Here is an 11,733-nt window from a genome sequence, read left to right on the forward strand (position 1 = left end):
AGGAAAATATCTGAAACATATCTCTGAGAAGTTTCCAAAAGCGCCTCCTTCCCTCCTAAAGTAGCTCTACGTTTGTCTGTAACGAATACTGTACATCTGTCATAAAACTCTAAAAACCTTGGCCCTGCTCACCATAAAACAAAAGGGAACTCTTCGTTTTGTTTTTATTTAATAAATGTATATTTTCATATAAAGACATTCAACAGTGAGCAATGCAATATAGTTCAAGTAATAAAGTTAGGGTTTTGAGTTCCCCGTTTGAAAAACAAGTCAGCTAATAATAAAAAAAACAGAGAAAGCCTTCAGACTGTGTGGTGATGGAGGGAGAAGCAGAGACGATGACATCATTTCTGTGATGATTCTGTGTCTAAGCTACGGGAAGCCATGAGGGACAATTTACTTGAAGTGCGGACACTACAAAAATCAAAGTCGTGGGGATCTAGCTTAATCGACTGAGTGATTTAAGTATCAATGCAGAACAAACCCTGATTTATTTATTGATTCTTTTTCTAAATAGCTGGCGTTGTTGTGTGGTCGTTTCTACGGTAAACTGGAAACACCTGAGGGTAAATGACCGGAAACGTTGTGAAGGAGACGTTAAAAGTCCGCCAAATCGAACGGGCATGTATTTCCGATAGCACCATGAGAGGGGATCATCTTTTTTCCATTACGGACGAGCATGATTTGTGGTGCTTCAAAAAACAAAACAGCTTTGGACCCGGACTGATCCTTTTTGTACATTCAAGATTATATCGACAAACCCCGCCTTGCTGTCCCCTGTTAGTCCAAGAGAAAGAACAAAGACCGCTATCACTGCTGGACAGCAACAGATGCACAAAAAGACTGTGTCCCAATTCAGAGGCAGATAACTCTACAGGGTACCGGCTACAAAGGGGAAGCCTGGTCCCGAGGATTCACCAGTGTCAGCGCTAACTGTGACGAAAACACTGGATTAGATATCTGTATACATCTTGTTTACCCTGAAATATCACGTTAACACTTGTAGCCACAGTTTGTGTGAGAAACTGCACAATGCAACATTTGGAAGTGTTAAAGAAACATAATAAGCAATATAGAAGAAAAGGTTGTAGATAAAGAAGCTGGAGAAACTCCTTGTCGACGGCATAGATAGAAAATGGCGACATTTATCTTCTAAATCTGGATGTTAGCCCCTGAAATACGACCCAGCCAACACCACACCCTTCATGCTTTAACTGTCACTGTCCAGCAGCGTCGAGACGGTCTTTCTTCCTTCACACCTGCTTTTGCTTTTTACTGGGATGGTAGAGTGAGACTTCTGGGGGCCGGCTTCAAGCTAAATCAAATGTGGCCTGTCCTCACAAGCAAAACAATCAGCTTTCACACAGTTATGTTTTTAGGAATTTGCAAGTCATGTTCCGTTCCTACGTCGTCTCTGTGGAAATGACATGGATTTGAAAAGATATCACCAACATGCTTTTTTTTTTACTTGGGAAAGTTTCCGTTAATCAATGTGCCAATCCATTTACGTTTTTTGAAAGACACACCGGTGGTGCTCTTTTAAATACGTGATCTTGTTATGACTCGTAATCTTAGTTGACGGAAACAGGAACTGATTTGCATTCTCCTTCGTCAAATTTTCTGAAATTTACTGAAGTGGCTTTCCACCATTAACATGGCTGGACAGTCTGAGAACAGGCCAAATTGGATTAAGTACTGCCGGCTTTAGGGACACCCACACTGATTCAGGAGAGACCGCTTACTATCAATGGCTTTCAGGTCCACAAACCTCGCCTCCCCCAACTCATCTAGCTAATGTGAGCAGACTTTATCAAGGGCACGGGACGGGAGGGGGTGGAGAACTGTGATACCGTCAGGGGTTACTACTGTTGAGGACATTGAGACGGGGGTATAGATAAACACATGGTGGGTACAACTAAGGTTGTGTCATTCACTCCTCCGCAGAATTTCAAACAATGGCCCTCTTCCTACAACCTGATACACTCCTTCAGACGCACCTGCGCGTGTGTAGCCCATACACTCTGCTTTTCATACTGTGAAAAAGACGGCAAACGACGAGAGGGGAGGGTGCTTTGTCTGACTTTGTAACTAGCGTCTTTTAGAAGATGTTTTTGTTAGACGCCCTTACAAATGTTATCCTGTAAAACAAAAAAAAACAAGGTCAATACATCCCTATCCCCCCCCCTCCCCCCCCTACTCGCAGCTCCGCTAACTTTAACTTTTCGTTCTTAAAATAGCTGCAGACTATCAGACAGGCAGCGACGGGACGACTGTCTGGGGACACAACGCTGACCCCGTTCATCGTCTCGAGAGATGTCTTTCCAAAAGCAACAGCCAATGGGTGAGCATTATTTTTGTTCCAACAGCCAATCGGTTATACAGAATTTCAAATTTCTAGGAAGAATAGAATGCAACTTGGTTCGTGTTTTTCTCTTCAGTTTTTGAAGATATTTTTTATTGTGTGATGCTTTTTAGTCTTTGACAGAAAATGCTTCCACTGGTTATAAAGTCAAGCACCGGCAAGAAGTTCTGAGTTCAAATAAAAATTGTAACAAAATAAAATAAAAAGGAAAACGAAGCAATCAGACAAACAAAAATTTGAATTTCACTCCAAAAGCTTCACTGTGCACTTTGATTATCTCTCGGACCTTCGTGCGGCGCTCTGCTCGACTGCTGGACTACATTAACACAACACTAGATTGCACGTTCTTTCAAGTTTTCAGTATTTTCTTCTAAAGCCTGCGTCTTTAGCTCGAGACATCGCCTCCGTCTACCTGCTCTTTTTGTGTTACACATAAAACATTTTTATCAAAGCTTATTATTTCTGAAGGTTTTGTAACAAAAACACAAACAGTCCCAGTTTTTCAACCCACAGTCGTTAGCATATATTCATGTCTGTATCTCTCACTCTTTTTTTTTTGTTTTGTTTTTTAAACCACACATAAAATTGGTTTCAGGTTCCCTGGTCCGACTTGTTCTCCCTCACGCTTTCAAAAGGATGATTTTGGTGAAACGGACCATTTGCAACCTTTTCTTTTCTGGTTTAAGTGTTGCAACATTTGTGACCTCGGCACTCTGTGTGCTTTGCCGTGACTCGGTAGAAAATAGACTTATGAAAATACGGAACTGGAACTGAAAAACTATTACGTTTTGACTTTGGCTGCAACTAACTATTATTTTCGTAATGAATCTAGTATATAAAATGTCAGAAAATGTCTGTTTTTTATTTTTTTATCAAATAAGACAAAGAAAAGCAGTAAATCCTCACAGAACTATACCATAAAATGGAAGGCGAGTGAATCACAGAGGAAGTTACAGAGTGCTGAGGTCACACATGGGACTCGTTTAAGTGCTTCATACTCGACCATCTATATTTACAGAAGGTCCTGGCGTCTCTGTTTACGTACCATTTGGTTTTCCAAAAAGGCTATTTGGTGCACAAGCACGTGGCCCAAAACTCGGTTTTTATGTGTGGTCTCAAACACACCATTCGTTTGCTTTTACTTCACTACTTTCTCCATTCACAAAAAGAAAGAAAAAACTAGGAAACACACACTAGCTGACTCTTTGCCCTCCCCCTCCCTCTCCACACCAACTTTGGTCTCTGGTTCTGATCTGTGACATTGCCATTTACACATTGGCAAAAAGAAACAACGAAAACCTATGTTCCAGCAAAGCAAGAAATAATACAAAAAACCCTCTACAGTTAGTATAAAAGCAAGCCTTTTGTCCTTCTTTAAGACTACAAAACTGTTTTGTGTCACTTGTGTCCCACCCTTCCCCTCCCCTTCCCCCTTCGCCCTAAACCCTTCAGCAGCGGTCTACATGGAGGAACACTTCATAAAATAAGTGTCCGTTGTCTCGTTATGCTACATTATATTTGCTTTTTCGTACGGAGAGGGACAGGACAGACACTTGACATCATCTCCTCTTGCATTTACCGCAAACAAAGCTACGAGAAACAAAAAGGAAACATGAAAGCGACTCCAGAAACAAACAAAAAGCTCGTAATATATTCATCTGAGGTGCAAAAGAAAAAAACGTTTGGGAATGTTTTGTTGTCGTCGTTCGCGTTGTTTTTGAGTTTCTGGTGAAAAGTCTGAGCTGGAGTGTAGGTAGCAGCGGGGTCAATCTGAGACTCTGAAGTCTCCTACTCCGTTTCCTTCCTTCCTTCCTTTAGTCGCTTTTTTTTCTTCACATTCACAAACATTTAAAACTTCCTTGTGCAAATCAAGCAGTCTTTAGAAAGAATGCCCTCCGAAATTGTTCTTGTAAAAATATATAACTCCAAGGTGGCTGACGTGTGTGTTGCAGCAAGTGTTTAATTTGTTTCTATCTTTATCGGGTCTGGTGTTGGGGTTGCTTTGTATTTCAACCAATCCCCCTCCCCACCCTCGTTCCTTCCTTCCTTCACTCTCCCCGTTCTCCCTTCCCCAAGAGGGGGTTGGTTTGTTGTCCGTGTGGGGGCGTGGCCGGGTGGGTGGGGTTCATCTGCGTCCGGAGGGCATCTGTGCGTAGACGGGGTATGCGAGGCGCACGTTGAGCGAGTCGTTGTGCTGCACCAGGGAGGTCTGGTGGTAGTGGAGCACCAGGTCCTTCAGGCTGCTGTACAGGTTGTAGGGCTCAGCGAAGCCGAAGCCGCGCGGTGTGCTGTAGATCACGCAGTGCTTCACTTCACCTTCCACACTGAGGACACAGAGAACACAGGTTCAATCAAGCCAGTCAGGAATGTAGATGTGAAAGTCCCAGTGAAACGGAAAGTAAGAGCGGTGTACGTGGGAGGGAATTCAATCAAATCCTGTGCATTTGATTGGACTGCTAAAATGTGGGCGTGTTTACAATGTGGCGTAACACATATTTTGTTTTACAGGAAGTAAGGTGATTAGATTAAGATTCTTTTTTCCTAGAATACATTGTTGAATAGGTGCACAATATGACAGGGTGGGGTGTGATCATTTCATCCTGACTTCATTCCTGTAGTTAAACACAATCTGTTGTCAAACATAAGGAGATGCAGTTTAAATGTTTTCTGTCTGCATTTTCAGATCATGTCCTCAAAATCTCTTTGTTCTAGAATTTCCTAGAAAGACTCTTTGACTAAAAGACTGTCATTGTTTGTTGATAAATGCTACCTGCTAACCAAGGCTAATTGTAATAATGGCCCGCTAAGTGAACAACACTGTTAATGTCCCTTAAAGGTTGACGATCAATTAAAGTTCATGTAAACGAAAAATATAACAAATATAATGACAGTTCTACACTCAAAGTGTGGATACAAGTGTAACGTAGCCTCCAAGAAGTGGAAATCATTTACTCATTTCACATGCACATCACTAAGGTCTGGTGTACACTCACTTTACAGAGCAGGCGTAGCAGCCCTTTTTGCTGCTCTCTCGGATGAGAAACGCTCCGTCCGGCTTCCCGGTGAGCAGATCCTCCGACTGCGTCCTGTTCAGGTCCCCGACGAACCAGCTCTTCTCATCGTAGTGAGGCAAGTTCTCGTCCTCCTCAGTCACAAAGTAGCCTCTGCAGCCACACAACGAGATACACGGTGAACGGGGAGGATTTCGCCACGAAGAAATCATTTAATATTCCCACAATTTTCAATAAGTGCAGATTAAATTAACAGTTGCTCTGTGCACACAGACATATGTACAGTAACTGCATTAACCACTTTTTAAAAATCTTCAGCCGAAGGTTTGGCAGAGGAAAGGAAGAAAAAGCAGACACTCACTCGTCAGTGTTTTCGTTCTTGATTCCAAGCCAGTCGTTAATTCGTTTCTGACGAACTCCTTTGTGATTGAGCCAGCTATAGAGAGAGAGAGAGAGAGAGAGAGAGAGAGAGAGAGAGAGAGAGAGAGAGAGAGAGAGAGAGAGAGAGAGAGAGAACCATTACTACAACTAGGGATCAGTTTAAAAGGCTCCTTTCATTTACAACATTGTTTATGATGCAGTGAACAGAAATTAAATTAGCCAGCCTTCTGACAAATGTCTACATAGAATGAGGCCAGCTGTGAAATACTGCTCCACTCGTTCCTCCTTGGAATAAAGCAGGAAATCTCCGGATGAACCAGACCTTCAGTAACAGGAAACACACGTTTCTAATCGAGCTGCGGGTCAAAGAGCTTCTGTGTGTTTTTCAGAATAAAATGTACCGCTTTCATATTTAATGGCTTGATTTGGTAAAAAAAAAAAAATTCAATTCTGTAGAATATGTATAAACATATATCCCCAGCTTTGGTAATACAAAACTCGAAAGAGGTGTGAACTGAAGACCAACTCGACTTTACGCAGACAGTCTGAGGACAACAGTTAATTCTTCCCTTTTCAGTTGTCTGTAGTAAGTCAACATGTGTCATAAGACCTGAGCTAAACCCAAGTTCAACACAGGTCTCCTAACTGTCTGATGACATATGGAAATGTTCACCAAATACTGTGTTGATGGAGAGATCTAAAGAGAGATTACCGTCCTTCCTCAAACAAACGCCGTGTCGGGCAACTCTAGTTTAGTTTCGATAATAAACAAAGTGTAGATAAACTGTATCACCGTCCTGAACTGACACGCAGGACTACAGGCTTGTCTGACAGCATCACTTTTCACAGTTCATCAATATATTTCACACACTAAACTCAGCAACACGTCGTCCCATGTCGGCTGAACTACTGATCAATGTTGTCTTGTGTACTTACACTAGGTACTGGTCCCTGATCTTGCGGAGCTGTATGAGGTCGGGCTTCAGGCTGTTCATCTTTTTATCCGTCTCCCTGTTGTCCATGGCTTGCGTCTTCAGGTCCTGCTCCAACCGCACCTTGCTGTCGTGGATCTCTCCGAGCCGAGACTTGAGCTTCTCGTAGTTCATCATGATCCTCTCGATCTCCTTGTCGTTGCCCTCGCGGCGAAAGCGCTCGATGTAGTCCTTGCTGTAGCGCTCCTGCGTGTGGCACTGCTCCTCGAAGATCTTGATGGTCTCGTTGAAGGCTTCGATGGCCGTCCGCTTCATCTGGATCTCCTGATGGACGAGAGACGAGGGGGTGAGTGGGTGGACAGGACGGGAAACATGCTTTTTTTCCTCCCGGTTAAAACCATAAAGGTTCATAATACACAAGTTTATGCGCACCTGCGACGTCTTGGTGTATTCTTCGTACAGTCTGTCGTACTCTTTGCTCTTCTCCTGGTACTGATTGTGGTATTCCTGCAGCTTCTTCCCCACGGCATCAATATTATCCTCCTTTACCAGCTGGTCCTGAGGGATGGAGGAGGAGAAATGAAATGTGTTAGAGAGCAAGCGGTGAACAGAAACCGAAGACAGGATGAATAAAAAGCAAAAAAAAAAAGGCACAAGTGTGAGACGTGAAAGGATAAAAAGCCATTTGTAATTAGGGACGGAGGAATAAGTTGCTCCCTTCACCCCCCCGGTTCTGCTTAGCGAGGGTGACTCCTGAGCAGGGTCGTTAATTAACCACCCACAATGCCCTGGGTGTATGGCAACAAGGTGTGCACGCTCGGAGATATTTCATTGCTCTGAGTAATGACTCGCCTGGCAAACGAGTGGAGCGAGGGAGGAAGGGAATAAATGCAACGACGGCCCTTTGACACCGTGGATGTGTGCAATTATTTAGGGAGCGTGGCACGGGGGCCGGCAAAGTGGGCAATATTTCAGCGAGCAGAGATCTTGCTGCCGCTGCAGTTTGGAGTGGAAACACCCAGCACAAGTTTTTTCTTATTGGTTATGATCACATTTGTATCATACTGACCTGCAGATGAGCCAACACAAGAGGACACAGCCTTACAAATGAGTACAATATGAGCTCCCAGACAGGATTATTAGACAAATGAAGGTTGATCAAATATTCCAAACCACACAAACAAAGTGAACACACCCGGTCTGTCCTTTAAAGCCACATGCCTGTGCACATAACTACAGTATACAAGGTTTGTACGGATATTAAAGAGTACAATTCAAGCACTTTAATATGTGAATATTCTACGTGTGCTGACCTGCTGGAAGCGGGAGATGGGGAACATGAGTTTGACGTCCAGCTTGGTGTTGTACTGAGCCAGCGACTCGTGTCTGTAGTGGCTGATGAGCTCCACCACCGAGCTGAACGTCAGGGGGTCTGAGAAGCCGTATTTCCCGTCCCGGTGGTAGATCTTTATCAGCTTGTTGTTGCCCCCCTTCCTGAACGCGATAAGAGAAAAAAAAAAAGAGGCAAGATGAGTACATATGCACACAAATCATTCAAATAGTGAATAAATGCTGAAAATGCATCCCAAAACTGATGATTCTCCGTAATATTCACACTATAAAAACCTCGATTTCAGGCTCAGCTCCCCCTCAAGCACTTATTTCCAGGGCAGTGGGTGATTTGCTCCAATATACCAGGATGCTGCGTAGGCAAAATGCTTCTCAACACATGATTTCCCTCAATCTGTAGTTAACTAGAGGGATGGCTGCATAAAAGTGGAGCAGAAGAAGTAATCTACCACTCCTTCCAGCTTCCTTTTAACCCCCTGTGGTTTTAAACACACTCCATTCACGACTGGTACAAACCAAAGTGAAGCCCCTTTCCCACTGGACAAAAAACTAACTAACACCTGGCTTTTGTCTTAAATGGGAAAGGTTACAATCGGCATTGGGAAAGGAGTCTGTTGCCTATTTGAACGGGTTTTCCCTGCTGCATACTCGCTCTAATTCATATTGGAAAAGGGTATAAGACTTTACCTCAGTGTGAGCGTGTAGTCTCCCTGCATCTTTGTGGACGCGTCACGAACCAGGAAGGTCCCATCAGGCATGTCTCTGAGCTTATCATTCACTTCTTCCCTGAAGACAAAAAAAAAAGAAAAAAGAAATATATATATAGAGTTTAAGTTGGTTGAGAAAAACAAGAAAAAAGAAAGTCTGCCTCCAATTATCAGTGGCAGGCAATGGGGTTTTCCCTCGCAGCCACACGCCTAAAAGTAAACAGTCCATCAAATCATGTCGGAGTAACTGGACAGACGAGTTCCAGTCAACGGTACCTCTCTGCTGTGTATGTGTGTGTGTGTTGAAGGTGGCAGACTGTCTGTCTGCACTGTAAGTGTGGTTATCATCTGAGTATGTGTGGATTGTGGCTGAGCGGTAACCTGCATTTAGGAAGGTAAGGCAGTGACAAAAGCCTAAACAGCACTAACTCAGCACTTTTCCAGATGGGTTAGAAGTTGTTCTTTTTCCTGCTGCTGTTTAAACTTTGAGTATTTACTGAATACTGCATGACCCTGAAGAAAAACATTGTGATTGAGCTTTTAGTTGACCTTTGTAGGGGCCCTCCCATATCAACCCCCCCATTTCCTGTCACTCTCTACAAGCTAGTCGAAGAAAGATTAATACTCAAGACAGTTTTTGTGCATTAAGGCCCACATTCACATCCAATTTGTCCATCCATCCATCCATCGTCTACCGCTTATCCGGGATCGGGTCGTGGGGGCAGCAGCTCCAGTAAAGAACCCCAAACTTCCCTTCTCCGGGCCACATCCTCCAGCTCCGACTGGGGGATCCTGAGGCGTTCCCAGGCCAGTGAGGAGATATAATCTCTCCACCGAGTCCTGGGTCTTCCCCGGGGTCTCCTCCCAGCTGGACGTGCCTGGAACACCTCCCTAGGGAGGCGCCCAGGTGGCATCCTTACTAGATGCCCGAACCACCTCAACTGGCTCCTTTCAACGTAAAGGAGCAGCGGCTCTACTCCGAGTCTCTCACGGATGGCTGAGCTTCTCACCCTATCTCTAAGGGAGACGCCATCCACCCGTCTGAGAAAACCCATTTCGGCCGCTTGTACCCGTGATATCGTTCTTGACCCAGCCTTCATGACCATAGGTGAGGGTAGGAACGAAGATCGACCGGTATATTGAGAGCTTTGCCTTCTGGCTCAGCTCTCTTTTCGTCACAACGGTGCGGTAAAGTGACTGTAATACCGCCCCCGCTGCTCCGATTCTCTGGGCCTCAAAAGTGACCCCCTCACCTCATACTCCCGCAGCACCTCCCACAGTATCACCCGGGGGACCCGGTCATACGCCTTCTCCAGATCCACAAAACACATGTAGACCGGATGGGCGTACTCCCAGGCCCCCTCCAGGATCCTTGCAAGAGTAAAGAGTTGGTCTGTTGTTCCACGACCAGGACGGAATCCGCATTGTTCCTCTTCAATCAGAGGTTCGACTACCGGCCGAACCCTCCTTTCCAGTACCTTGGAGTAGACTTTACCAGGGAGGCTGAGAAGTGTGATACCCCTGTAGTTGGCACACACTCTCTGGTCCCCCTTTTTAAATAGGGGAACCATCACCCCGGTCTGCCAACCCCTAGGCACTGTCCCAGACTTCCACGCAATGTTGACGAGGCGTGTCAAGCCTTCAGCTTTGGGGTCCACCACGGTGTTCGAGGGTTACCGCCCCTTGAGGAACCTAAGACCTTGAGACCACAGCTCATCACCGCAGCTTCAGCAATAGAGGTTTTGAACATCGCCCACTCAGGTTCAATGCCCCCAACCTCCACAGGGATAGCTGAAAAGCTCCGCCGGAGGTGTGAGTTAAAGATCCCCAGGACAGGGGCTTCCTCCAGACGTTCCCAGTTCACCCGCACTACCCGTTTGGGTTTACCAGGTCTGTCCAGAGTCTTCCCCCACCCCTTGATCCAACTCACCACCAGATGGTGATCAGTCGACAGCTCCGCCCCTCTCTTCACCTGAGTGTCCAAAACATGCGGCCTCAGATCAGATGATACGATTACGAAATCGATCATTGACCTTTGGCCTAGGGTGCTCTGGTACCATGTGCACTTATGAGCATCCTTATGTTTGAACATGGTGTTTGTTATGGCCATTCCATGACTAGCACAGAAGTCCAACAACAAACGACCGTTCGGGTTTAGATCAGGGAGGCCCTTCCTCCCAATCACGCCTCTCCAGGTGTCTCCATCGTTTCCCACGTGTGCGTTGAAGTCTCCCAGCAAGACTACGGAGTCCCCTACTGGAGCCCCCTGCAGGGCTCCATTCAGGGTCTCCAAGAAGGCCGAATACTCAGAACTGCGGTTTGGGGCATAGGCACAAACAACAGTCAGAGCTTTCCCCCCCATAACCCGAAGGCGTAGGGAGGCGACCCTCTCGTCCACCGGGATAAACTCCAACGTAGCGGAGCTCAATTCCCTCTCTGGGAACCATCACCTTATCGTGGTGGAGAGGTTTGTGTGTCCCTATGAACCTGAGAGCTGTGTTGTCTGGAGCCTAGTGCTCCTGGTAGGGTCTCCCAAGGCAAATTGGTCTCAGGTGAGGGGCCAGACTAAGAATGGTTCAAAAACGACTTAATGAAAGAAAGGGAAAGGAAAGGAGAGACCCTGCCCGGAGGAAGCCCGGGGCCCCCGTCTGGAGCCAGGCCCAGAGGGAGGGCCCGACAGCGAGCGCCTGGTGGCCGGGTTTGCCACAGAGCCCGGTCGGGCACAGCCTGAAAAAGCTACGTGGTGCCTCCCATCCATCCATCCTGTGGGCCCACCACTCATGGGAAAAACCGCTGGGGTTGGGTGCGCTGTCACACGGGTGGCAGTGATGGTCAGGGACCTCGACGGACCAGACCCGGGCAGCAGAGGCTGGCTCTGGGGACGTGGAACGTCACCTCTCTGTGGGGGAAGGAGCCGGAACTAGTGCGGGAGGTGGATCGCTACCAGTTGGATCTGGTGGGGCTTACCTCCACGCACAGTCTTGGCTCTG

General features: G+C 46.1%; 1 protein-coding gene across 7 annotated transcripts in view; it reads right to left on the reverse strand.

Moving 5' to 3' along the window:
• Positions 1-3,915: 3,915 nt before the first annotated feature.
• Positions 3,916-11,733, reverse strand: part of pik3r3b (phosphoinositide-3-kinase, regulatory subunit 3b (gamma)) — a 202,995-nt gene continuing 195,177 nt past the window's right edge. For all 7 annotated transcript variants that reach the window (XM_029430347.1, XM_029430346.1, XM_029430344.1 and 4 more), the window contains 7 exons: positions 8,724-8,822; positions 8,000-8,180; positions 7,119-7,244; positions 6,691-7,010; positions 5,735-5,809; positions 5,356-5,526; positions 3,916-4,686 (listed from right to left, as the gene is read on the reverse strand). In XM_029430347.1, the coding sequence (XP_029286207.1) occupies positions 4,488-4,686; positions 5,356-5,526; positions 5,735-5,809; positions 6,691-7,010; positions 7,119-7,244; positions 8,000-8,180; positions 8,724-8,822 (1,171 nt within the window). In that variant the 3' untranslated portion in view covers positions 3,916-4,487. The remainder of the gene's footprint in view (positions 4,687-5,355; positions 5,527-5,734; positions 5,810-6,690; positions 7,011-7,118; positions 7,245-7,999; positions 8,181-8,723; positions 8,823-11,733) is intronic.

This window comes from Cottoperca gobio, chromosome 4 (assembly GCF_900634415.1).
Source record: "Cottoperca gobio chromosome 4, fCotGob3.1, whole genome shotgun sequence".
Taxonomy (NCBI): Eukaryota; Metazoa; Chordata; class Actinopteri; order Perciformes; family Bovichtidae; genus Cottoperca; species Cottoperca gobio.